A 27,732-nucleotide genomic window follows, 5' to 3' on the forward strand; every position below is an offset into this window, starting at 1 on the left:
CTGCTCATAAAGATAAGACCGACCATGAGACAGGAGTACAGGAAATCTTGATCTAGTTGCATTGAGGCAGTGGGGAGGAGTAGGGGGGAAGTGGGAGAGGGGAAGGGGATAATGGTTAGCAGGAGTCTGGCTGTAGCATGTGAGAGCAGGAGAGAGCCAAACATGCTGTTGGTGCTGGGGGAGTGGAGCGCAGAGAGTGGCCTTTGCTCTGCAGGCTCCTAGGTCTGGTGTCTGTCAGGGTGTACTGGGGAGTTTAAGGCCAGCTCACTGTGTCCTCAACTGCTTGGCTAGGGTGAAGCCCTCTCCCTTTTCCCCTCTGGAGCATGCAGTGTTTCACAGCAATGTTGATGCCTGCACTGCCTCTCTCAGATTCATGTTCAAGGTTACTGTGGGATTTAAAGTGGTTTTACTTTCACACTGGCAGTGCAGCACTAGCAGCTGCTCTGGCTTCTCTGTGAGTCTGTGAGCAAAAAAAAAAAAAAAAAAAAAAGCTGTGTAGCAGCTGGGGCAGGGTGTGCACATGCTAGTGATGGTCTAAGGCACAGCAGCTCCTGGCATATACCCTAGTGTGGAGGAGCGTCTCCTTGCATGGACGGAGGCATTTCTCTGCTCTCTTGGGGCTGTGCATGCCCCTGCTTATCTTGCCATTTTTTCCAATGCCTGCAGATAAAAGCAACCACGGTTCTGCTATTTAGGCATAAGAGGTAGAAGAACACACTTGAGCAGGGGAAGCACTCCTTTGGAGGGTTGCACTGCCACCCTTCACCATGGGATCTATCCAGAGCAGTTGATGCTAAGGGGAGGACCAGAGCATTGTCACCTTCTGGGAGAGGAGGATACGGCAGCTTCTCCATAGGAGCATGTGGCTGCATTGATACGGCTGTCACTAAGGCCTCCTTCACCCTCCTGCTCCGTCCTGTATGGAGGAAGTGGACTGGAAGGGAGGATGACAGTGTTACAATCTTTCTTCCTCACAGCATATGGCTAAGGGGAGCTGCTGCTGCTGCTCAAAGAGCCTCACTGCTTTCCCTCCACCTCCGCACACATGCACTTCTGTTGTTTTTTTCCTTATGTCTTTTCAAGGGCTGCACAGCTCCAGCTCCAGGCAGTGGCACTGGGAGAGGTGGGCCAGGCACTGGAAGCAGGAAGGGGGGGGGGCTAGCAGTGCTGGAGAGTTCAGTGCATGATCAGGGAGCGAACCCCTTGGCAGCAAAAGCGCTGGAGGTGCTCTGAGTAACTGGAAAGCTTTCTGTGTAGCTAGTTTGGCATGTCTAAATCTATGTGGTATCTGCGGCTGCCTTTGAACAGTGATCCAGGTAGGACCACAGCTCAGTTCTGGTGTGGGCAGGTAAAGCCAGAGGTGCCTTCAGCTGTGGCTTGTCAGAGAAGGTGAGTTTGGATGTCTGCTAATCCTCCCACGGGACAGTGGGTGCTGAGGTTCCTCCATTCACAGGCAGTGGTGGATCTTACCAATTTGTTCCGTAGGCTTTAATTATGTCTCTTAATGGTGGTAGAATTGCTGTGTCCCGACAATGCCCCAACAAGGAGCTAAAATTGTTTTAGCCTGAAAAATATCAGAAGCCTAATTCCTTTTTGCAAGTGGAAAGCTAGCTGGAACAAGGCTGGTAGAATTGTTCCACAGCAGAAGTCTTGGGCTCTGAACAGTCGTCTGCCAAAGAACGTAAGACTGTGCAAGTACTATGTGCTTGCACTGCTAATTTGTTGAGGATTATACTTTAATCCATATTAAAATCTCCTCAACAAAACCTGAAGGTGTGTTTGTTCTCAACTGTCTTATCCTCATTTTATTGGCTATGGCTTTTTACAGTTGTCTGCTCTGCTAGATGCTTTCCTATACTATTAGTCTTAGATTCGAGAAAGCATATGTGAACCCCACTTATAAGAGTGGTAGAAGTTGCAGGAACATTTCAGGACTAAATCTATATATAGGAGAATTTTCATATTTTATTTATTTATATTTCATCACTGAACAGAATATATAAATGTTTGTTTATAACATATTAATTTGGCCTCCATTGATCGATCTGCTAGCAGAGATGGCAAGATGAGAAACCTGATAGTGGCACTTCAAAAGTGCGGCTCTGTTTTTCAGTTCAATCTTAAATATCACATTCAAAGCAGCTAAACAGTAATGATTCCACCTGTAACACTCTTTATAAACCAGGCATACGTAGTTTTGAGGCATTAAAAGGAAATAAATGTCATAGCAATAGCTTCTTTGTAATATGGAAACTGCAATGTGGAAACTGCAGCATTCTGAGGAAAGAAAATGTCCTTCCTGAGACAATGTATATAAAATATCGTTTTAATAATAAACCTGAGCCAGGCTGGCATAGTGTCCAGTAAATGCCTTTCTCTGTTTTATTTGGGCTTCAAATGATTGAAAAAAAATGGCCAACATATCACCAGAAATAATGAAATCTTTGGAAAAAATAATTGTTTTCTGGATTTTTCCTATCACAATGATCTAGCAGGTCAAATTCCACTTTCCATTCCCCTACTGTAAATCTGATGCAAGAGCAACTCCACTGACATCTCTCTGGATTATTAGAGGGGAAATGAGAGCAGAATGAGGCCCAGCATCTACGTAAGCATTGCCAATGTTAAAGGACAACTAAGGGTTCATGGCAGCAGTGTGGTTTTGAAAAAGTGGCTGCAGAAATAATCCAACAGTCCCCAGGACACAAACAAAGACGAATATCCAGAGAAACAGCCTGTCCACTACCATGGCAACATACTTCCAATCTTCAATGACCTGGAAGAAAAAGCCAATTAAAGATATTAGCAATTTGCCATATTCACCCCCCTTGGTTTTGCTGACACTGAGTCTTTTTGTATGAAAATAAAAGGAAGCAAATCTTAAGGATCAGGGAACAAACTGACTTTAGAGTTCAGGGAGGAATTTTTCTCCTACAACCATTTTGGGCAGTGGAGAAAAATAATGTAAACATTTCTTTGACATATCAGGTACCGAATGTGGTTGAGTGTCTTGTGCTGGTCTAGAAGGACTCACAATATAATACAATTAAATGAATTCTTGCCTGAATTTTAGTTTGCAGATTAATCTCCATGGACAAAGATGGACAATATTTAGTGCTGTTAAACAAGGTTAGCTTCAGAGTTCTTTTCTTACCAGTAATCTTCTTAATCAAGAGTTTTAATGAATACTAATACTCTTGCTTTTGTTAATATCCCTTTTTATCTTGTATAGATTGTGAAAGTCATAGAGCCAGCCTTAGATTTTGTTCTCAAACTGAAGTGACTATAAGCCTATTACCGTAAAGGGGGAATATTTTAATCTGTTCATTTGCATCTCAGAAATGGTTGTTTTTCCCTCTCTCACTGGTTCTAGTTACACATGGGAGAATGACTTTACAATGCTTCTCATTTATCTCATGTCTTGTATCAGACCATTCTTTTTTTTTTTTTTATTCACTGCACACTTGTGATTTCCACTGCTGTTAATGGGAATTGTGCCCTTCTGAAATAAGACTATAGTAGATGTACATGAACAGTTGTTTTCAGATCATGATGGTAAAGGAAAATTTTGCACAGATTAAAATTATGCATCTAGAAAACAGTAATGTAATATTGGAGGGCCTTATGTAAAAAGCATTCAACTGATGTTGCATGTATAAAATTCCCTCGAAAATTGCTCTTAATCTCAAAGGAACGCTTCATATTCTTTAATATGCAACACATCCTTGCAAGAGTTCCTGTGTTACGGGAAAATTTCTTCTCTCCACTGCGGATCTGCTTCTGTTCAGTCAGTCTCAATGTTTACAAGCTCATGTCTAATGTTAATAGCTGATCTTTTTTATTTATATTGACAGTAATTTCAGTTAATAGAAAACATGAACAGCTCAGTAACATGCTCCTCAAGGGACTTCTGCCAGATCTGAAAGCAGACTTTCGGAGTTACTCAGTCTGCTTGGCTGAAGGAGGGAGACACAGCAGAAGTAGAGACCCTGGAATCTGATTGGGATCTGGGACTGAGTAGGGTCACAGAGAGGATGTATGTAGATGTAAGGATGATTTTTCTTGACCATGAATGCTTGTCTAAACAAAACTCTGAACTGAGTTTTTTCCAAGCATTGTCCACTGGGTATTTATATCAGCTTGGCTTACGAACAGAACAGCAACAGCACTGCTTAAATGTGTCTTATATGCAGGACTTTTCGTGTCCAATAGAGAGTCCAACTGAGCTCAGATGGAAGAAGTCTCAGCTCTACTGGCATTAGGAGTTTGATGCTACCCATTGTTTGCCATGGCAGATTATGATAAGCAGCACCTGTTTCTCAACTAAAGACAGGGATCTTAGTCCAGAAAGCATGTTTGCAGAGGACTTCTTACCCATTTCACTAAATCCTCTTTCTACACCTAATTAGGTAAATGAATGCTTGAGCTGCATGTAGATCACTTCTTGGTAGAACAGGCTGAGCATGGGATGTGTTACAGTCTCATTGAAGACAATGAACAAAAATTTTCTTAATAACATCTTCTCTAACTTGGAACTGAATATTGATTTCTTTCCCTACCAAACACTACTTAAATGTAGCAACATGGTTTTTTCAAGGGTGTTTCACCAGTCTCTTTTTGTAGAAACAGTTATGTTACTTTTCAGGACAGTATTGGCTTTACCAAATGGTTATTCATTAAGTTTTTTAATGACAAAAATTGTGTCCTCTCACAAATTATACGTAGAACCTTTCTAAAAAATTTAAGAGGGCTAGGGAGTTCAAATCTCCTTTCTGAAGAAGAGTGCAGGGAAAGGCAGGGAATAACGTTTGGGAAAACTAGAACGATTTCTCCTTTTTACTTACACTCTGGTCATTGTCATCACTTTTCATGTGTTCTGCTATAAAACTGACTCCATCAATTGCTTCTTGGACTTCAGGAGAAAATTTCGTGGTTGATCTTAACCTAAAATCTTGATGGCTACTGACATTGTCAAGAGTCTCTGTGATTTTCATGTTGTATTTTTTGGCAGAGGCTGTATTCATAAAATAGGTGGGGTTCTTGTACAGCTCAGCTGGGTCCATACAAAGATGCTCAGATCTTGTTTTTTTGCGGTTGCACAGCCTTTGCTGTGGAGAATTATTTTCTGGGCGCTTCATGAACAGATAGGCTGGGAGTCTGTTAAGGAAAACAAGCTTTACCCAAGGGGGCATAGTGTGAGTACTTGGGGATCTGTGGTGGACATTGAGTACACAGACACTGGTAACTATTGAAAATGTCACTAATACCATTGTAAACATGAGGTACTTCCCAATCAGTGGAACATCTAGAGATGTTGGAGGAACAATTTTGGAGATCAGCAGCAAGAACACTGTCAAGGCAAGCAACACAGATATGCATAAAGTCATCTTTTCACCACAGTCTGAAGGCAAGTAGAACACCAGGATTGCTAAGGATGTAATTAGCACACAGGGAATGATAAGATTGATGGTATAAAAAAGAGGTTTCCTTTTAATGATGAAGTCATATGTCACATCCACATAACTGGGGTCCAGAGGGTTTACAGTCCTCCTTCCTGGAAGTGCTACAATATCCCATTCTCCGCTTGGTGTGAAGTCGTCCATGCTTGCCATGGAAGTTTTGAGTACCATATCAATTTCTGTATGGTCATAGGTCCAAGATCGAAACTTTAGTGTGCAGTTTTGCTGATCAAATGGAAAATGCTTAACCTCAATCTTGCAGGCGCTTTTGTAAATGGCTGGAGGCAACCAGCGAATGCTTCCATTGTTCTGTACAATCACATTTGTGTATAGGGAAACTTCATATGTGCCATCCGCACTAATGAAATGAGAGAAAAGAAAAAGGAGAAAAGACCAGCAAACTTAGAGACAAAACATGGTTCAAAACAGAAAAGCTCAGGTGTTCTTGGTGCTCTGCGCCTCAGTTGTTGCTAGAATTAAACTTCAGTAAGATTTCAGTTTTGAAATCTTTTTTTTAGGGAGCTATAACATGATAGGGAGAATGGTGTATACATTTCTTCCAGTCATAGAATTAACATTTTGTCTAGTACTTACACAAAATCATTATTATGTAAAATGATTATTAAATATTAAGCATGTATGTTGGTTTGATCCAAAGAATGCAAAATATTATATTTGCATTCTGAAGGCAAGAATGAAGAATGAAGGCATTCCTAAGACTTCTTTAAGTAAATAAGCTCTCCGGAGGCTAAGTAAAAATGAGATCATCCGGCACTGAGACGCAGGTACCTTAGGTCTGGAAAGTAGCCACTGCTAATGGCGCACAGCAGCACTCCTAAATGACTTGCAGGAGGAAATAAGGATGAGCAGTGTTAGTTAGAAATGCGGAGAGAATGTAGGCAGAGGAAATGTAATTATACAAATTATAATTTATTGCATCATTCCAGTTAATGTTTGCTTATTACTAACCCAGAACAGACAAGCCACAGGGTTCTTGATACCCACAAAGAGTCTTGGCTTTGTATTTCCTCCAGATGAACTTCCACCAGGAGAGTCTCCTATGCTATGATGGGTCATTTAATTCAGGGAAATCATTATTGATCTGTAGTCAATACTTGTCCTATGTTTCTGGACAAACAACATTTTAATAGTAAGTCACTTAGCCGCTTTGTTAGACTGCAAAAGTGAGTCTGGACTAGTTATGTCCCCTACGCTTTCTTTTTGATTAACGGGTACTTAAAATACAGTACATTATCTGTAGAAATATCAGACCAAACTCACCATAAGTATAAACAAAAAAAGTTCAGCTGGCGCTGATTAGCACCCCTTTAGTCCAGTGGAAAATTTGCATCTTAAGAGTTAATAACAAGTCTGCGAAGTGCATGTTTGTTAATAAGGCACCTTGAAAAACAGAGCATTTTCAGTACTAAGGTTGATTTTTCAAAGCAGGATGTGCTGTGGGGCTGGGCTGGTTGGCTGCATCGGTGCTGTCTGCTGCCATGTGTGCTGCCTGCAGTTGTGCATGGGAACACACCTCATGTTCTCCTTGCCGTGGCCTTGAACTCTGCCTGGGAAATAGTGCTTCAGCAGGAGAAAGTCACAGGGTGGCGTTTCCATGAGATGTCCTTCAGCTAAAATTTTAACTTGCAGGTTTGTACTAATATAAAAATCGAATATAGTGAGACTAAAAGCTTCTTTCTCTCTTTCCAAGAAGCCTTTTTAAACTGTTCCTGTCTAGTAGCTCACTGCAGACGTGCTCTAACTCTACCAGGCTCTTTCTAGCTAGAGCCCTGATTTTAGTGAAATTATCCTTGTGGACAGTACCTCTCAGTCAGATACCTCTGATAGTGGCAAAAAGTTTCAAAATTCAGTTTCAGAAGTTTGTCAGACCTACCTGATTGGTTCTGATGTGGGACTGCTTGTTTCTTGTTACATGGTAACAGTTTTTGTTCACTGTCTATACCAACTATGGAAGTTTCACTTACTTATTGTAAAGTACAATGTCTGGCAGCCAGATGTGTTTTGCAGGTATTCTCAGTTTATTTATCCCTTCATAGTCAGAGGGCTTCCAAGCCAAACGGTAATCAATCCACTCCTAAAAGAAAAATGATACAGTAGTGATGGGAATATCCTGACCAACCCTGGAAAAAAATCACTGTAACAGATGAAAGCAGTGATGTTTGCAGTTTGCAAGAACATGCCTTGTGGACTTGGTTACCTGGTTCAGCCAAACATTTGTAGTCATGATCTGCTCCCGTTCATTCTGCAGGAGAAAAAGAAAGAGAAAAGTTGTCCTCTAAAATGTTTCCTTTTATTACAATATTGTTGTAATATTACATATTACAATATGTTATTCAGTTGGCTTTCAAGGATATTTCCAGCTGCACAAAATGATTTTGTTTAGTGTGTTTCAAGACAGACATTTCCCTATTTGCTAGTAAGATGCCCAGTTTTGTGCACGTACTGATAATAAAAAGTACCCTACAAGTACCTAGTTCCGAGTGGCCATTAACAAGGACGACCCTGACTGGAGTGATTGTGACTACCTGGGAACCAATTTTCCCACCCTGAGCTGATTTTTTTGTGGGTTGCCTTTATATGGCTGGGGCTTTACTAAGGGCTGAGATAGGAGATCAAAGAGTCAGGAAGATTTTCTACAGGAAAACAAGTTAATTCTCTGATGCTGAAGATGCTTGATAGTGTCTATAAGATGTATAAAAAGTCTCTATGCCATTTTTTTCTGTGAAGAGTGAGGATACAGCAGGATAGGGATTGAGCTGTTCCATTCTTGATCCTTGCCCATGTGGCTACTCTGATGAAGTTGTTGATTCCTGGGGCCTGCAGGGACAAGACACCTTATTTTTTCTGCCCAGAATTGGTAGTTGGGTAGGACATGTGTCAGTGCCTGCAGTGCACAGGTGAGAAGACCTTTTGCCAGCTTCACTTCTCCAGGAGAGGAAGAGCATTTGGCCTAGAGTTGTCCTGTATACAGGACAGTACCTGCTTTCTACCTCCGCCTGCACTTGTGTACAAATGCACATCTGTTTGTACAGCTTCCATTAGCTTCTGTTAGTGTTTTTCACTTTTCCTCTTGAGTTTCAGAATAAAAATTACATAGTGCTCTTAAACTTGGCAGCACTTTAGTCACTGGCCCATAGAGAAATGCTGTCAGGGAGGCTGTTGTCTGTATCCCCTTTTTCATCCAGGGAGATAGTAGCAGAGTTAAAAGCCCAGATTCAGGAAATTATTCCTGCTTATGTCATGGATCTTGTTCCCACTACAGTTAATGCTAAAATCTTTCTTGGCATCAAGGTGCATATTTTTGCCTTGGAAGAGCTATTTAACCCATTAACTTTGTGAGTGAAAATGTCTTTTTTTATCCATTGAAGTCAGTGTTACTGAGTATGAGGAGCTGAGGGGACTGATTTAACCATGTTGAGCTATTCCAGCCAGAACTAGCTTTTCATCTCCTTAAAAAATTTCAGTGTGCTTTGTTGACATGCCCACAGAGCATGGACTTCTTAGCTTGTTTTCAGACCACTCAGCTGATTCCCTCAATGCAAAGAACAGAAGGTAGTTTAGCGTCACGTACACAGTCGAGGATAGATCCTGATCGGGTGTAACTTACTGTAGCTATACGGGAATCTGTAGAGTGATTTCTTTTTAATCAATTGAATTTTACTGGATGAAGATCTGCCACTATCCTTTATTACTTGGGCATAAATACATTTCCCTATTGTAGCCTCATCTGATTTAAAGTAAAACCAAAAAATCACATGTATGGGGTCCTGCCTGCTTAAAGTTATTATGTAAGGTAGAAATTAATAGGGACACAGTAATACTAGTGTGACTTTCAGTTAGACTTCTGTGCAGATAGTGATGAATTAGAAGGAGCAGCCTAGTTTGAGCTTACCACACTGATGAGCTGTGCCAGGGAAACCTGCAGTTCTATAGATACCAACTGGGACGAGTTGACAGCTGGACGAATTAACTTATTGTACCTGTCAGGACTCAGTAGGTGGTTCATTAGCTTTTCTTCAGCATCTGCTGCGGTGCTTCCTGTAAAACGTCACATAACAGAACTAAAGAAGAGAGACCAAGTGGCATGATGTAGGGAGCACAGGATTCCTGTGCATTGTATCATCTTCATGAAATAATTAGGGCTTTTGATTTTCTAAAGTCTGTAGGTTTGTGTGAGCAGAAAGGTAAGTTTCTTTGCACCAATGCCTGTTCTACTGAAGTTGACTGTCTTTCACAGAATATAAATCAAGGCAGATAAAACAGAGCCCCTTTGTTTTTTTTTTACACAGTAAAATGTGAAACTCAAATTGATAGATACTTTTGGCAGGATGTTCAAAATAGAAACTGGAAGCAAACCACCCTTTTAGTAACAGAAGGAGGAAATTTCAAAGATCCAAAGGCAAAGGAGTCTGGTTGTGACTTTCCTCTTTATTGTCGTAGGAGACAAAGGAGGAGTTGCAGGCACATGTACAAAATTGGAAGACTCTGGTCTGTGTAGGGAAAAGCCAGGGTATGAGCTGCAGGGTTTTATAATGATTGAGAGCTCTTTGGTAGCCAGTGATATTTCTGTTTCAGAATCATATTATTTGAAAACCTGATGCACTAATGTAAAAGGAAACCTTCTGATATGTGGAAGCAAAACTTGAATTATGGACTAGCACAAATATTATGAATCTTAGATGGCCAAAGCTGGATTTCAGTGACTGTAGGATATAGGATCTGCAGGGTCTCAGGTCATCAAACAACCTTGTGCATTCTCCGTGGAGCAGAATGGCACAACTCCAGAGGTAACTGCATCTGTCCCCATGCTCTTGCTTTTGCTTTTTAAATCCATTCTACTGGAATTTTCAAGCTAGTATTGACCACGTTACAGAATATAAAAAGTAAATTCTTCTCTGTTGACTGTCTTAATAATTTCAGAGATAGAAACAGAATCTATCTACCAATGCTCAATAACACTGATGACTAAAGTCCTCGTAACATCCTACCAACAGTATTGACCTTTTGCAGGAGACAGATTCTGCTGTCTGTGTTGTGTGATACAGCTGACAGTGACAGACAGAGCTGTCAATGACAACAGATTCTAGTCCAGTTGTCAGAAAGAACATTCTTCATATATGTCCATCCCATATAAAAACTCCATCACAGAAATTGCAGAGAAGAGGAGTGAGTCCCTGTGGCATACTTGCTTCATTACTCCCTGAAGCAGTTGCTCACAGTAAAAGCCATTGGCCCTGCAAGTGTTTTAAATTTGTCATACATGAATTTGGTGTGTTTCTTATCTTGCAGCATGAGATACAGATAAAGGCAGACAGCAACAGGCCAGGGTCATGTAGGTGGCCAAAATCTGTGTGCATTTCTGGAAGGTACCTACTTTCCATACGAACTGGGCAGTAAGTTGCTAGGGGGAACAAGTGTTTCTTGAGAATTGGTACTTCTGAATTCCACTCATATTAAAAAAAATAATAGCCATTTGTTTCTGAGGCAATAAGGAGGAGAAGAGGCAGAAAAGTGATCTAAGAGATTTTTACATCTAAGAAGAGATTTTACTCAAGCTCTGGGGAAGGGCTGAGATTAGCACCAGACTTGCTTTATTTCTTAGAAGACCAGTACGTAGTAATAGCATGGGTAGCACAAGTCTTGCCGCACGTAACTATGACGTACCTCAGAACTGACTTCTCAAGTGCATCCCATACCATTTGGAAAAACAAATTTGGATGAATACATCAGCATTTGTTGGGTTGGTTGGATTTGATTCACACGTGCCTTGTACCTCTCTGAGAGTCATTGTAAAAGCCTTAGTACCATGTGGTATTTTAGTGCTACATTCATTCTCAACTTAAGCTGGCCTAATCAAAGATTTACCAAGCTAGAGCTATGCTGATCTTGCTAAGCTCCAGATTTTGTTTTTTCCCTTGGGTGTTGCAATTAAGATGAATTTGATGCTGTGAAGCAAATGGGGCTGTACACTAGGAATGAACTGTTCTGTGTTTTTATGAGGATGGACGAGAAGCCTTGTGGTTGCTAAGGACAGAATCTCTGTTAAGGTCTGTTAAAATTTGATTGATTTCTTTTGAACAAACATTCTCTCTGTTGCATATGTAAGTGATAGAAGCAGGCTGCTGTAATTCAGAGCCAAATATAAATAAATTGTCATTTGTCTTGTTTCACGCAATGGTGTTTGACTGCTGCTAACAGAGTGAATTCTTGTTTGAATTGTTAAATAAATACACTTTCATTGTGTTCCCATCGCTTTCTGTAGATAGTCTAACGTATGGAGCACTTGCCCAAACAGCCAGTAAGGAGTGAAAACTGCGGAATATTGGCAGAAAGCTAATTCTGAATTTCTAATAATCATTATTCATTCTCTGAAGCCTGGTTTTCATGGTCATGGTCATCTGGTCCATAAATCAGAATAGACTGCAGGGTGTGCATGTCTGACAAGAACAGCTCAGATTTCAGAGTACTGACTTCTTTCAATAAACTTTATGCGGATGAATGACCGGCTAAGACTTCATTATAAAATGATTTGTCAAATAATGAATCCCTTCAAGAAATATTTTGCTGTTATTAGGTAAGGGGTTCCTGGCATAAGTTATTCTTTAAAAGATTGCCATCCTAGTACCACTAGATGTCAGCAGTGCACTGTCTGGAAGGCTGTTGGGTCCAAGCTGTCTGTAAATAATATGTAAAAATGAGTGCTTCTTGAATCATTTTTACAATCTACCTTCCATTACCAATCTGCATATTAACCAGATAGCACCGAATGAAAACAAAATTACCAGACATTCAAGTTCATCTTTATATGTGCTTCAAAATGTTAGTGTCAGTGCATTTGAAAACTCTTTTTTTTTTCCCCTGGGAGTTGGAAGAAATGGAAGCACACTTGTTTCCCTGGCAAAACTGTTTCTTTTCCGGTCAGTAATCGCAAGAAATGTTCCATAGGGTAGACAAATACTTTTAGACAGATGATTTTAAAAAGAATGATGAAGCAGTTCTAAATTAGGGGTGTAGTATTTTTGTATGCTGAAAACAGTAAGAAAAACACATCGAGGCAGAACTTGAGCTAAGTAAATTGTCTTAGCTTCAATGAACATGCTACGCATCTGCTGTATAACAAGGAGAGCAAACTGCCGCATAACTTGCAGTACATTTTTCTGCAGTAAGTTTGTTTTCTCTGCTGGAGTATAACCATTTTAAAAAAATGCTTTAGGATTCTTCCTGTTTTATACTAGAAAAAGCAAAAACATGGACTTGATTCAGTCATCCATGCAAAATTTCCCTTTTACTTGGTATAATTTAAAAATATAAAATGACATAACTACTCACTGTGTTGTGTTGGTTATTTTCAGAGTGTGATGACAAATATTTTGGAGTGATTTCCACAGAACAGAATAAGGAGAAATATTGACAAATAGAGACAAATACACTGTCTAAATTGCAAAACTTTACAAAAGACATATTTCCCCCATTTCCCTGACTTCGTTTATTTTAACAAATGTTGAGTCACATTTAGAAATAATACTTTATGCCATGTGTTGTCATTTTTATTCTTTCCGTACTCAAATGACTTATGTGGACAATAGTGCCATAGCAAGTTCCCATGTGTAATTAGGATAAAACAAATGGTGCACAGCACTATGATGATTTTGTTATCTTTTCTGAAATTACTTAGTGAAGTTAAGTCTCAGTGTACTCTTGAGTAAACTGATTTATATAACCTCCTAGAACCATGCATGATGATATGGAATGTTTGTTCTAATGGAAGGAGTACTGAATTTACTATATTTTAACCATTATTTTAACTTCCACACTGCAAATAATGCAAATAAAAAGGAAATACCAATGGATTTAAAAACATATAATCTAAAGATCTAAAGTAGGCCCTCACTCTTCAGTTGTTATAAAGCAGATGTTTTCCAAAGTTGTTTTTCAGTAATTGAAGAAGCGAAACAACTAAGGGATGAATAAACAGATATTGGCAAGATGTGATTCTGCCTCTATTCACTTTCTGCCAGTTTCGCTCGGTACACTTCAGCAGATTATCTCCCTGGGAAGAGACTCCCCTGGTAAATACACTGTTTAATGCTGCTGTCAGGCTGTGCATGTTGGCTGAAACATATATAAGAAATGCTGATGAGCTACAGAAAATGTTCGTAATGTATGTTTGAATTTTTAGCATGTATTTACATATTAAAACTTAATTTAAATGCTATTTATCTACTGCTAATTAGACAACTAAGATATATGAACTTTGCAAGATATATAGTTCCTAAAACTTGAGTCAATAATTGTAGAGGGGTGAGAGTCATCTCATTTATGGTTCATGCCACACTGTTCATTTTTATTTTTTTTCACTTTCAACACAATCCCTGCTTTTCCCATCACAGATGAACCTGGGAGCATCTAAAGGAGCATTCTTTAGTGATGGTCACTGTCATCTCCTATGGTTCATCATTTTATGTCCAACTTACTGTCTGTCCCTATCCATCACAGTGGATTTGCTAATACCAACAAGCCAGAAACAACAAAATAATCAATTTCATGCATCTTAAAGTCTGCAGCCTGCTGTGATGACAGTTACAAATGTTCTGTGAGCTTATATCACACTCCTGTCTCCTAGCCCCGAAAGCTATCATTGTTCTGCAAACTGTATCTGAAAGGAAAGATGACTTACCGTTAAAGGAGATCACTACAAATAGAAAGAGGGTGTAGGTATTCCTCATGGCAATAACAAGAAGTGGATTACTGTTCTTCACTAAAGACAACTGGCAATAGGCTCTGCTGTCAGGATTGCACAAGGAAGAGATGTAAAAGCAAACCTGAACCTTGGAGGTATTAAATCCCTGGAAAGAGACAGACAGTAGGACCTGGCAGAAGCATTCGGCAAAGTGGAGTTTTCATGAGCATAGTGGTCCCTCCCCCTTTGCAGCTGTTTAAAGAGCTTTGTGGAGAGGAAAAGCACATAAGAAGAGGGAGCATAATGTGGTAAGGTTGAATAAGAGGAGATGAAAGAGCAAGCTAAGGAACATGATCTGCAAAACACAACAGCTTAATTCATGCTGCTAGATAACATTTAGAAGGCTCTCTGGTTAGTAAGTGCAGTAGGTGGGGATAGGTGTGCGGGAAGAGCTGGAGATAAGTTTGTGCCATAAGCTGTGCTATGAATGTCATGTCAATGAATTATAGCCCTAGCAAAGGGTCATTTTCCATGTCAAGAGAAAAAGTTGATTACCTACTTCCTACCCTTTTCCGCTCCGAGTCCTGCACTACATGTGATCTATTAAAACTAAAAAAGTCTTTTGTGAGCAGGAGGAAAAGAATGGGGAATATGTTCTCATTAGTGTTTGTCAGAGATTTTGAAAGCTAAAGCAGCCTGGTGAGAAATAGCAACAACAGTCATAAAGACACTCCAGGGGAACATTAGAGAAATTCTATGGAAGTCATCATTTACAGTTGAAGGGTTCGGTGGAATATAGCATATCCTGTGTTTGTGACATGCGGTGGGGAGGTACGTGCAAAAAGGAAGGGAGAAGAGCCTGTGTGTGTTTTGCAAGCACTGTAAGACAGACTGAAATTCCTGGATAGAAAGCGGATGCTGTTACTCTAAATATTGTTCTATCTGCATACTGAGGTTCCTCTCTGCTTTAATTGGCCACAGGATGCAGTTCTGCCCTCAACCCATTTCACAGCAGTCTAACTCCATTGGAAATATTCCTGATTTACCAGAGTAATCTACGTGTCTGCCAGATTCTTTATGTTAATTTCTACATCTAGCACAGTCACTTTCTGACTTTCTGACTTGGATTATTTGGAGGTTGTCTGCTCTGTTTTTAGACAACCTGTCGGTGTAATGTAGAGCAATTCATTACCTTCTGCCTAAACATTTTACTAGATGTCTTTTTCCACTAAGTAACCTGATTTGTTGTAGCTTTACTGGCTTTAAAGGTGCTGCCATTAGAGAAGAAACTCTACTCCAGTTCTAGATAGTTATAATCTCCCCGTACTCCTTTAAACAGTTTCTTGAGTGTTTTGGGCTCATTTATGTAGGAAGAAGAATGGATTCAGTGAGACAAATGGAAAAGCACTGACTGCATGGACTTATCCTTGAATAAAACAAGATGCTATGAGCCAGCTTTGAAGTGGCTTTTGCTGTTGCTTTCTCTTTTGCTGAAAACTCAAGATATGTTAATTATACCAAAACCTTCACTGAGGCTTCTCAGTTGGTATTTTAAAAAGCTCACAGGTATCTCTCATGAGAGGTATTTCTTGTACATTCTCGCCTTTCTGCTACTTGCATGCAATCTCAAGCAATTTCTGTTAATGTAACACACTCAGTTATACTCTATCAGGTTTTGTAATATTTTAACTATTTCAAAAGTGTAGGCCTTTTGATCTCAGATTCTAACTACTAAACTTTTCTATACTTTGGTTATAGATGAGTTTTTAATTCCTCTTATTGCATCTTAAGTGTTATGTAAACATCTCTGATGATAAGAAGATTCATGGACTATGTAAGAATTGTTGTTTGATGGTATCTGTAAACTCGAAAAATTTTCACAGCGCACAAGTCGTGTTGCCTTGATCTTTAACTGTACCAACACAAAGGTACTGTTGTTGTTGCTTATCCTAATGATTAATCCACCTCATATCAGAGATCTCCTGTGCTAGGTATTGCACATTATTTTAAATCTTTTGAGCTTTTATCACTTTCTTTTTTCCCTTTTATTCTCTATCCATTAGCTCTAACTGATTTACACAGAAGTTAGAATTCTTGCCTCAAGACAACATGGGAAGTACAGAGCAGGAGAATGGCTTTAGCAAGACAAACAGAAGAACAGTCACTATAAGAGCCAGTGGAATCCTAGTGAATGTAAATGAACTAACTGCAATGAAAATATAACACTGTATTTACTTGCTTTTTCCTCAGCTTTTAATTAAACACCGTGTAGAAGCAGAATGGAGACATTTCCCTGAAAAAATCTACCTTCCTGTAATAGTCAAAACCCCTAGTAGGTATGTCCTGAACAAAGCGTTTTTGCTGAGCTCTCCACCTCTTACTCCTCACCATGGGGTGCTTGGTTTGTGCTTTGTCAGGGGCCTCTATGGCTGGAGATGTTCTTACACCATTCAGCCTGCCAGGCAGTTTCAGGCTTTTGTGATGTACAGGGAATTGCTCTCAAGGAGCTGTGCCTTTCTCTTCAGTTACTAAGGGTGTGGATCAGAAGAATACCAGTCTGCTAGGGGAGAAAGACCACATCTGTTTCTCTGTTTGTACTCTCTGTTTTCTGACCTTTTCCTCCTCAAAGACAATTTCGTTGTCTGCCAACATTGCCTCTGTGCTTCAGCAGCAGTCACAGGAGTAACAGATGTATAGGCCCTGAAGTCATTGCACTTGTACCAAGTCCACAGCTTGACGCTTGAGAGCTGAATAAGAACTCAAGGTCTAACAAAACCATTTGGGATTGCTTCACCAAAGAGATCAACTGGCACAGAGCCAAAGGATCACAAGTAACGGAATCACAGGATAGCTGGGTGGAAAGGCACCTCTGAAGATCATCTGGTCCAACTCCCTTGCTCTAGTAAGGTCAGCTAGGATGGCTTGCCCAGGACCATGTCAAGTCAAGGACAACCTGACAACCTGTTCCAGTGCTCAGCCATCCTCACAGTAAAAAAAAAAAAAAAAAGTGTTTTCTTAGGTTCAAACAATTTCCTGTGTTTCAATTTGTGCCCATTACCTCTTGTACTTCGCTTGGCATCACTCGGAAGAATCTGGCTCCATCTTCTTTACACCCTCCCGTCAGGTATTTATACACATTGGTAAGATCCCCCAAGCCTTCTCCTCTCTGGGTTGAACAGTCACAGCTCTCAGCCTGTCTTTGTATAAGAGATGCTCCAGTCCCTTAATCATCTTCATGGCCCTTTGCTGGACTCATTCCAGCAGGGCCATGTCACTCTTGTACTGGGGAGCCCAGCACAGGACACAGCATTCCAGATGCGGCCTTGCCAGGGCTGAGCAGAGGGGAAGGGTCACCTGCCTTGACTTGCTGGCGACAGTCTGCCTAATGCAGGTCAGGATACCATAGGCCGCCTTTGCCATGAGGGCACATTGCTGGCTCATGTTCAGCTTGTTGTCCACCAGGACCCCCAGGTACTTCTCTGCAACATTGGATCTTCAGATGGTTGGCCTCCAGCCCGTATTGGTGCCTGTGGTGGTCCTTGAATGTACACCAGTTCTCCTGGACCTCTCTTACTTCCAGGGCTATATCCCATGGGATTCTTCCAAGCAGGTCCCTGAACAGGCTGAAGTCTACTCTCCTGAAGTCCAGGGTTACGATCCTGCTTTTTGTTTAGCTCCCTCCTTGCAAGATCCTGAACTCTATCATCTTGTGGTTGCTGCAGCCAGGGCAGCATGCAACTTTGACAGCTCTGAACAGTTCTTCCTTATTTGTAAGTATGAGGTCCAGCAGAGTGCCTCTGCTTGTCAGCTCCTTAGTCACCTGTGTTAATAAGCTGACAGCTTACTCCACGCTCCGGAAACCTTGTAGATTGCTTGTGCCCTGCTGTGTTGTCCCTCCAGCAGACATCAAAGTGATTAAAGTCCCTCATGAAGAGCGGGGCCTGCGAATGTGAGGATTCTTCCAACTGTCTGAAGAAGGCCTCATCTGTTTCTTCACCTTAATCAGGCCATCTGTAGCAGAGACCCACTATAATGTCACTCACATTGGTCTGTCCATTAATCCTGACCTATAAGCTCTTTGCACTCACCAATTGCACTATTTTTGCTGCTGAAGTGAGGATGGACATGGAGAACGAATTCCTGATGACCACAACTGTTTGTCTCCTCTCTGGCAGTGTTCCTTCCTCTGCCATTCACTGTCAGTCCTATTGAGAGACCACTGAAGTTCATCTTTGATTGTTTATGTTACACAATCATTTTTTCCATAGTGATGTTGTAGGACTGTCTTTGGTCATTAAGTTGTGATACTGAAATGAAAGGTCTTTTCTGGATTTACATGTTAATGCACTGTGCAAGCATGGGAATAGTGCGGCAGAGAGACATCCATTGAACTGGCTGATGGATTGCTCCTGGTACTGTAATGATTTTTCTGCCTTAGAGTCTTAATCAGAGCTCTTAGCTGCATGAGGAATGCAAGATGTCCAAGTGTCCAAGAAAATTGGCAGGTACTTTTTAAGGATTTGTCATGATGATTTCAAGCTGCTGTTTGCATTAGGAAAGAATCAGTCAGAGATGCTGGAGCTTCCAAAGCAGAAGCAGCCTAGGACACAGCTTGTCTTCTTAATGAGACAAGTGCAGGAATAGGGAAATCGCTGCAAAAATTAATGATTCCAAGTGGAAAGCCACAAGTGGTTTCCAGTGGTTGTGACACTGAGATGAAGTTCAGGATTGAGCTTATGGCTAAACTGAATTGAAGAGGAACTTCAGATGAGCTTGTTAAATCCTGGCCTTGCAGAATGCAGGGCTGGCTTACTGTTGTGCTAGCGGAACAGCTGTCACTTTCTGGTTGAAAATTGCTACAGAAGAATGTCACCTAATGGCAAACTTTGTGTTTTTCTAGCACCTTCCGTTGAGTCAACTTTAATGATATCCGTTAAGATTCTGGCTGACCTTATCAATGTCAAGGGATACTTTCCTCTGCTCTCTGTTCAGGAGAAGTTCCATTTGTAAAATGGAACTTTTACAAGTAACTCCTCTTCTGCAAATACCCAGCCTGGCCTCCTGCAGGTAAAATCATAGTTTTTCCCACTCTCTAAACAAGCTCATTACAGGACTAACTTTTTGCATTTCTGGGATTGTTTTCCCCTACAAATGCAGTTAGAGTCTTGCAAAGTCCCAATCGAGATATGTGATAACAAAATCAGACCAGACTGGTACCTGAGCCATTCTGGTGCAGATGTCGCTGGAGAGAATTTCGCTGGTGCAGCCTCATTTAACAGTGCTGCAATGTGTCCTCATTTAGAGTCTGCAAGACAAAACAAAACTGTGGCACTGTAATTCCACTACTGTCAGTTGTATGAGCTTAGCCAGGTCCTCATACCAAACAGCTGTTGGTAAGACGCAGTGGGAAGGACATGGATATATGGAGCATTTGCTATGTGGTAATCTAAAACTTTGGAATATAATAAGCTTTTTTGGATTAAAAGTTGCTGTGTCTACTGATAAAATAGTTTTCATCAAGAGGCAGTGATGGACCTACAGTGATGGACCATGTCTGTGTGTGAGATCATATGTCATGAAGTCCACCTCGTACCGCACCTCTGTAAATGTATTTGCCTTGGCAAATGGGATCTGAGTGATGTGTACAAGTATTTGTAATAAGCTGTCTTCAGGCAAGATACAACACCATCATAATCCTGTGGATGCTACTGAATTTTCAGATAAATAACAGTCTTGCAAGGTTTTAAACGATGATCATATTATATGTTGGTGCCTGATATGCCACCACCTTGGAATCTGCTCCAAACCCACAAAATATTCCAAAGAGTTGCTACTAATAGCAATATGACAATGATGATAAGGCGAATGATGCATACAAATGACTCAGTAGCAGTGGATATGATTGCAGCTGTCATTGTCAGAATATGAATGAGTAGAGATCTCAAAAATGTCTGAGGGTAGACAAAGTCCTGGAAACACAGTGCTTTCTCTTTTTGGATCAAATTTGAAAGTCATGAACCTATGCTTGTGAGCTAGCACATGGGTTATGTTTCTGGAGTATCTGGGACTGTGATAATAAGGCCCCTGACACTCACTGATTATTAGCCCCACCAGCTTTAATCTCCAAATTGCACAAGTGTAACAGGTCCAGGGAGCTCTCTGAAACACTGCAGAAGCAGCATCTGAGGATGTGGTATGCTGTTTTGGAACTGCTGTTTTTATTTTTCTCAGTCTTCTAGGCTTTGTTTTGTATGTTTTACAGGGTAACCTGTTGCACATACACAAAGCAAAACATTTCAGTCCTATTCTGAACAGCAGCAATATTGTTAAAAGTCTGTTTTGTGTTGTCTTTAACATATGCCATGAAATGGCAAGTAATCAAGTGAACAGATTTTCTGCTAGTGCTTCAAAAGGAACAGTTTGCTACTGGGTGCATCAGCGTGAGTTTTTGAGTTTTTTAAATCTCAAATTTGTGATGCTGGAACTACTCATCTCCATTAAATCACTCCTCATTTAAACTATACTGTGGCAGTATTAAGCCCAGCTCGTGAATTATAGCTTTAAGAGATAGCTTCATTGAAACGCTCTATAGCAAGCCCCTAAAGGACGTTACTGAGTTGATGCCAAGACATTGTTTGGAGTAATTTTTAAGTAAAAAGATTACATGCTGAAATTTAAAAAAGCGAATTTCTCATAAATATAGTAGGCGGAATTTCTCTGTGTGATACTGTGATGATTCAAGAGTTTTGGTGAGTGTCTAAAGATAAAAACATCTAGAGGAACCATTCACTGTATAGGTTTTGGTGAATCTAATCTAACAGTTTGTGTGGATTTCTGTCTGATAATGTTTCCCGGTAATCAAGCTGAAAATTTAATAGAAGCTAAAAAGCAACTGAAGGTGAATCCTAACACAAATGAGAGGCTTTTCTTTGTGCAAAATCACAAACAGAATCTAAAAAACTCAACAATATTACTGAATTGTAGCTCAGTTGTATTTATGCAAAATCTCAACTGATAGGAAAAAAAAGGTGAGGAATTTAGAATTTGGTCCTAAATTCTCTTCTAGATTTCAGAAAATAATGACACTTAATAAACGAGGTCATTTTCTTTAGTGTACATGCCATGCTCATGTCACTGGAGAAAAGATGTTGCCAAAATCTAGACTGAACTTTGCTGTAAGTTCACTAGAGGGAAATTCTCTCTGGGATATGAAAGAAAAGTACAGAGATCTTCCAGAGGATTGTAAAATACATTGTTATTGCTGTGCTGAAAATAAACTTTCACTTGTTCTAAAGTGAGCATGTTTGTATAAAATCAGGAGAAGGAGAGGTGAGGTGACCTATGAAATTGCAGCTCCAGAAAAATATAGCATAATAAAATAAAATAAAACAAAGCAAGGTGGTACACAGACCAGTTCATGTAAGGCAATAGAGACCTCACAAGGAGATCCTATTGATTTCTTTTAGACTTAAAGCTGAGATACATGAAAGAAGGAGATGAATTAAAATTCCAGCTTAGGGATACTGCTTTTAAAGCTTCAGTAGAATTAAGTTTTTTTCAGTGGAAAATGTAATATAGGAGAACAGTCTAAGCAAGGTAATCCCAGGAGAGTTGAATGTGGTGAGATGCACTGATTTTTTTGCACTGATTCTCTGTCCAGTTCTTGATTCATGTCATGGTGCTTGTCTTATTCTTTTAGGTTCATGGTAAATATGGTCAAGTTGCTCTTGGACTGCTTCTCACTATATTATTACCCCACAGCTGCAGTACTTGTGAGAGTTAATTCCCACCGTCTCTCATGACCGCAATCGTTATCCTGCCTCCAGCCTTCTCTCTCTCAAGGCTGTGGTAGAAACTGTGTTATCATCTAAGCCTTCAGAATTTCAAATTCCTCCTAACTAGGCTTTTGACTTGTACAGTGCACAGAAACTGTATTGGTCTCACTATTTAAATTAGATTCCCTGACATTAGCTGCTAAATTAGATTCCATGGCATTAGGTGCTGTAGAAATATGTAAGGTTGTCTTCTCGAATATTGTGTGTGTGCTCATTCATTTATGTCCATCTACTGCATTTGCTATTGCTGACTACAAGTTTTTGTGATATTTGCAGCAGCTCTTGCCTGGATTTGAAATCGGGTTTGCCCACTGATTTTTAGCTGTCCTCCAGATCTCGTCCATGAAGTTTGGTCAATTAAGTCTTTTCTGATATCTGATGTGGTATCTCCCTTTAGCTGAATTGTTGGACTGTCACCCAGAAAGGATTTGATGCTTATTGCAGAAAGGCCTGTGCACTCGCATTGTCTTAGAATTTGTTCCCTGATTTTAGTAGGAGTGTGGTGGCAGAGTTGTATGTTCTTTTTAAACATTGTAAGTGAAGCCTTGGCCATTCTTGCAGTGACTGCATTTTGTAAGAAAATAATAAAAAGAGACTAAATATATGCATGCCTAGGAACAGATCTTGGCAAACACCAGCGCCTTCCTATATGCAGTGTAAACATTCTGTATGCTCTTACTTTATGAAGTAGACTCTAGAAGTAAATTCCATTTCTTGCTTTTATATCTGCTTTGCCTCACTATCTGGCTGAAGAGCTCTGCTTCTTGCCTGCTGACTCACTGTACTTGTTGCCCAGTTCCCAGTTTTGTTGTGACAGGTGTTACATCCCTTGATCGAATTGCTAGTTATACATTTTTTTTAATTTAAAACATATATTCTAGATTCAGCAAGAATTGTCCCTTTTCATCCTCATTATTTTATTCTACTTTATCAGACCCAACCTAAGCATCTGATAATAAGCCTTTATTTCCAGCTTTTTCAGTATTTATACATTTTAACTGAAACATCTGGAACATTGTGTAGTGAAATCCTGGAACAAACAAATGTTTACAATGAGCACCATAGATTATGAAATAAAGCGTATAATATTCCTGTGAGATAAAACATACCTATCCCAAGAGCAAGGACAGGAAAGTATAAGCAGCCTGTGCTAAGGCAAACACATCCAACTATGCAGAGTGAAATTGTATCACTCTTGTACTAGCATGATGTTTTCTGCAGTAATTAGTAAGCTATTGAGGAAAACTCCACTGGCTATTAAAATATGTGTTATGAGTAAACCATATATGGTATTTTCAAGCCATATATGTTGCAAGGCCAGATTTGCAGATCTTGTTCAGATCATAGTGTGGCAGGATGCTTATTTCTGAGGTTGGCAAATTTTGAACAGACAAAATTGTATTAGAAGAATCAGTGTTTACTTGGCAGTAGAATGATTTTCCTTCTCAAGGGGCCTCCATATACTGCAGGATGTGAATTGCAATAGGGAACTTTCTCATGGGTGCATGGTCATCTGGACAACCCTGGAGTGCTGTGGTGCCAAGCACGTGTCACTGCAGTGTCTGTGAAGAGCTTGGCTTTGTTTCTGAACATCAGTCTTCTTTATTGAGGCAGAACTTCACAGTGCCATCTCCTGCCTTGCTTTCGCTGGGCCCATGTCAGGAGCATAATGGTGGTTTTGCCTGCTAAGGCTTATAAGAGGGGGCATTGGCATGTGTGGGTTATTCTTCCGTCATTCAGAAGACCTGTGCACTAGAAAAAAAAAATGTTTATGATGGAATCCAAAGGCTTTCGTCTCTCACACTGATGATGCAGAGAATCCACCTCCTGCATCTGCTGTGTGCTTCAGCAAAGAGAAGAATTGGAGAACAGTGAGAAGTAACTGTGGTGTTTGGGATTGACCTTTTTATTTGGAACTGCTGAATTGCAAGATGAACATATTTGAAAAGCACAGAGAGAGGAGGGCTTCAGGATACAAGACTGGGAGCCAGAAGACCTGGGCTTTGTCCTCAGCTCTGGTCAGCCTCCAGCTTTACTTTTAGGTAACCGCCATACCGGTTTGGTGCTCCAGTTTCTCTGTGCCCTACAGAAGTGCGCTCTAATAGGCAGCAGTAAAACGTCTGTCCACATGACTCTGTCATGAACTACAGAGATCTTTCTGACTTGGTTTCCAGATTGGTTTGCAGATCTTTGAGGGTAGTCAAGCTCTGAAAGGGATAGCAGGATCATCTGTTGTGAATCTAGCCTGGCAATGGACCTTTGTTAGGACTAATGGTCATAAAAGTCCTTTTAACTTTTAATACTTTTTTCCTCTTTAAAAACAAAACCCCAGATGTGGATAGAGTGCTCAATACATCTTGAGTAATAGCCCGCATCATCAATGCCTCAAAATAAGGATCATTAAAATCACATTAAGGGTTAGCATAAGCCCATTAGAGAGTTGGATACTGGCTGGACTTCCCACTTCTAGTTTTCAGGCTTCTGCAGTGGCCAGACTCTCAGTGCAGCACAGGAGGTTATCAGTGAGATTTCTTTTCATTTTAAAAAGGGAAAATAAAATTCAGCCTCTCATTCAGGTTTAACAGCAAGTTTTTCTGGAGCTGGCCTTTGTTACCAGTGCTGTTGGCGAGAGCTGAATCCCTCCGTGGAGCCAGTGTTAGCCCAGCAGAACCTCTTCCCCACAGCCCTCGCCTGTGCAGACCCTGTAACTCCCCGAGGATTACACTGGGCAGCGACAGTAGGGCCAAAGCCTCCGTTGGAGAGCACAAATGCTGCTGCCTCCAGGCAGCTGCTGCAACTGTGAAGGTGCACCCAGTGTGATAGGGCTGTGAAGAGCAAAATGGGCAACCAGGCAACAATTGTCTGCAGAAACACAGAAATTCATAGCAGAAGATCTTTGGTGCTATTTTTGGAAGGACAGAGCTGAATGCCTGATGTCAGGCCTTCTCAGAGGCACCGATAATGCTGGCTGGTGCTTGGAAAGTGTTTAACATGTGACATATATTTGATTTCTCCTAACTCTTTAAAAATTAAACATGTTAAATGTGAAGAAGTGTGGCCAGACTAGATGCACAGGGCCCAATATATCCACTTTTGGGGCAGAGAGGGTACCGCACACCTGCCCTGGGAATAGCTGGGCAGAACTGCGCTGAGAGCCTTCAGTCACTGGCCAGGCGAGTTTTCTGTGAAAGCAGAGCTTGTGCCTGCTCTTAGCAAGCCTTCAGGATGCCTTGTCATGAGCCAGCATCACCAATAAAGATACTGAAGCATAAATCAAGATCCAGCAGATGGCAACCTGGAGCTTGACTGCTAGTGCACATGGGACAATAATAAAATGATAATAATGGAAAATTATGCAGGATAATGAAGTAATTCCCTGTTCTTGGCTTTGCAAATTAATTATCTGTATATCCAGTAACAAAGAATTTTATAGAGCCATATGCCTGAAAGCTTGTCTGTTTTTTTTTTCTTTTTTCTTTCTTTTTTTTTTCCTTCTGATAATATCACTTGATCCAGAAAAAGATACTACTGCCTCCTGTAAACCTTGCCTTGCATGGGACTTGTGAACCTTTCCTGGACGTGTAACCTCCAGCCTCTCCTCTATACTTTCCTGAACACTGGTCCATCAAGAAAAACTAAAAGAAAGGAAATAATCGATAAAATTAGTCTAGATAACACTGTATTCTCGTTAGTTTTCCAAGCCAAAAATAAAGGTTTACCAGACAGTAGCTTATTATCTCAGTGTTGCACATCAGTATATGTTCAATAGAGGGCTATGAGCCCCCAAAGGCAGACACTTCTATTGTATTTTTGTAATCTAGAACAAGAATCTGAACTTGAATTTTGATTTTTAATTATCCAAGTCTCTTAAAGCGGTTTCAGCGTTCCAAGTTATGATCCTCTCCATTGTCTTACCCAACATGCCACCGTAAAATTTGTTATTTCCAAGTCAAGGGAAGCAGTTCCTTCTGTCTATTCAGATTTAGTTTTCATAAGCTTCTTTAATGCCTCTGGTCCTATCATCTGCACTGTGTGGAGAGCAATAATTTGTGCTGACATTATCTAAGTCCCTTGAAGAAAAAATATGTTGCATATCACCAAGTAAAGAGAGAAATTTATCTATAATTTAGGACAATAATGAGGTTTAATTCATAAAGTCCTACAGCATCTTGCATGCTGACAGATTCTGCTATCATTAGCGATGCCTCCGTGCTCTGTCATGTGGATGTAATACGTTATGACTTAAAGAAAATCATTATGAGCACCTCAGTTTCGTAACCAGTTCTGGCGTTTATTAGCCTTCATGGCAGTTGTGCTTATGAGCACTCAGGAGTGGTTTGTTTCTCCAAGCGAAAAAGAGCACACAAATATTGATGTTTCTGTGTGTTGCAGGGGGTTGATGTCAAGTGACAGCAAGGTTCTCCTCCTGTACTGGCAGCAAAGCAGTCTAACAGCCCCCGCAAACCGAGGTGCCCCTGGTGGCTCTGCAGAGTTGAGTAGCCGGCGAGGCCTGTGCTGATGTTGCAAGGGTCTTGGAACTCCCACTTGCTCTCTGTTTTCAGGCACATGTGGTTTCCCCAAGCTGCACACAGCTCCACGGGGACCTCTGTCCAACAGCATCTGCGATGTTAAACATGCTTCTGCACCATGTTGCACAGCTGATGTGTGTGCTCAGAGCTGCTTCTGAGGCCAACCAGTCCACGCAGGAGGTGGCACGTCATGACTAATAAGTAAATCCAAATCATGGTCACCACAAGAACATATATGTCAATGCTACCATTTTAAACATATATGGCATTTCCCACATCCTGTCCTAAAGGTGTATGTCCTTTTCATTTCAGCTATGAAGAAAAGACTTTTTATATTTTTTAGCAAAATTGTTTTGGTGAATGTTATGTCTCTTGTAAGGACATTCTTCTTCTTTATATGATCCTAGATTATGGGACTTGGGGCGCCACATGCTTTTTTATATTGTTTATTTCTTGTGTATAAGGGCATTTCGCATGCAGATTTGATTAATGGCTTCACTGTGTGGTGTACAATAACAGCACTTCCAACTTTTAGAAGTGCTGCAGAATGATGATGATATGCTTAGGCTGGGTCATCAAACAGTGCTGTGCATATCCCTCTGGAGATACAGTGGCTTTCTTTTGTGTGTTTACTTATCTTTTCAAAATTTACAGGACTTCACAAGTATAAAACTTTCTGTCTTCAAAAAACTTTCCAGCTCTGGAACCAAATTTTCATTCTAAGGCTTATACTTCTGGCCAGAGGTTATGATGATTCCCTGTTTAATACTGACATTGAACATTTTAGGCACAGCTACCAATGTGTTTTGCTAGGCAGTTGAAATACAACCAGTGCGATTTTGTAGAAGGGGGAACAGGGTAAAATGAGAGCATGCAATTCAGGTGAGTCATGCAGGAGATCAATGAGAAGATAGGGATCAGAATTTTCTTCTCAGCTCTCAGAAGTCACAATCATCTGTGCTGCTTTCCTAGGGAATGGGGTGGATTTGTATCAAGTTCAAACCTTCCCAGTATTTGAAATGCACTTCTTTGACCTGTTCCTCAGTCCTAACAGAGGGCTATGCCTAACTGCAGAAGAGTCTTCCAATAAACTGATCACAGCTTTACTACCCACAGCATACTGTTTGCTGTAGGGTTCAGTGTGTTAGCACACAGCACGTGAGATGATTTGTATACTTAGTTCATGTATATGGTAATGTAGGCACAGG

At 40.5% G+C, this 27,732-nt stretch overlaps 1 protein-coding gene across 1 annotated transcript; it reads right to left on the reverse strand.

Annotated features, from left to right (window-relative positions):
- Nucleotides 1–2,064: 2,064 nt before the first annotated feature.
- CHRNB4 (cholinergic receptor nicotinic beta 4 subunit) lies at nucleotides 2,065–14,274 on the reverse strand. Its single transcript, XM_062583395.1, has 6 exons — nucleotides 14,158–14,274; nucleotides 9,373–9,518; nucleotides 7,678–7,722; nucleotides 7,445–7,554; nucleotides 4,845–5,817; nucleotides 2,065–2,776 (listed from the first exon to the last, which is right to left on the reverse strand). Exons 1-6 carry the CDS (start codon nucleotides 14,204–14,206, stop codon nucleotides 2,636–2,638), a joined length of 1,464 nt encoding a protein of 487 aa, XP_062439379.1. The 5' UTR covers nucleotides 14,207–14,274; the 3' UTR covers nucleotides 2,065–2,635.
- Between the last annotated feature and the right edge of the window lie 13,458 nt (nucleotides 14,275–27,732).

This window comes from Rhea pennata, chromosome 10 (assembly GCF_028389875.1).
Source record: "Rhea pennata isolate bPtePen1 chromosome 10, bPtePen1.pri, whole genome shotgun sequence".
In the NCBI taxonomy this organism is placed as follows: domain Eukaryota; kingdom Metazoa; phylum Chordata; class Aves; order Rheiformes; family Rheidae; genus Rhea; species Rhea pennata.

What these genes read in the sequence shown, in the direction of transcription:
- CHRNB4 (XM_062583395.1), bottom strand. Translation starts at nt 14,206, where the DNA reads ATGAGGAATACCTACACCCTCTTTCTATTTGTAGTGATCTCCTTTAAC. An exon ending in CAAATGTTTGGCTGAACCAG is followed by an intron (nt 7,555 to 7,677) that starts GTAACCAAGTCC and finishes TTTTTCTTTTAG; the next exon opens with GAGTGGATTGATTACCGTTT. An exon ending in GTGATGACAATGACCAGAGT is followed by an intron (nt 2,777 to 4,844) that starts GTAAGTAAAAAG and finishes TTTTTCTTCCAG; the next exon opens with GTCATTGAAGATTGGAAGTA.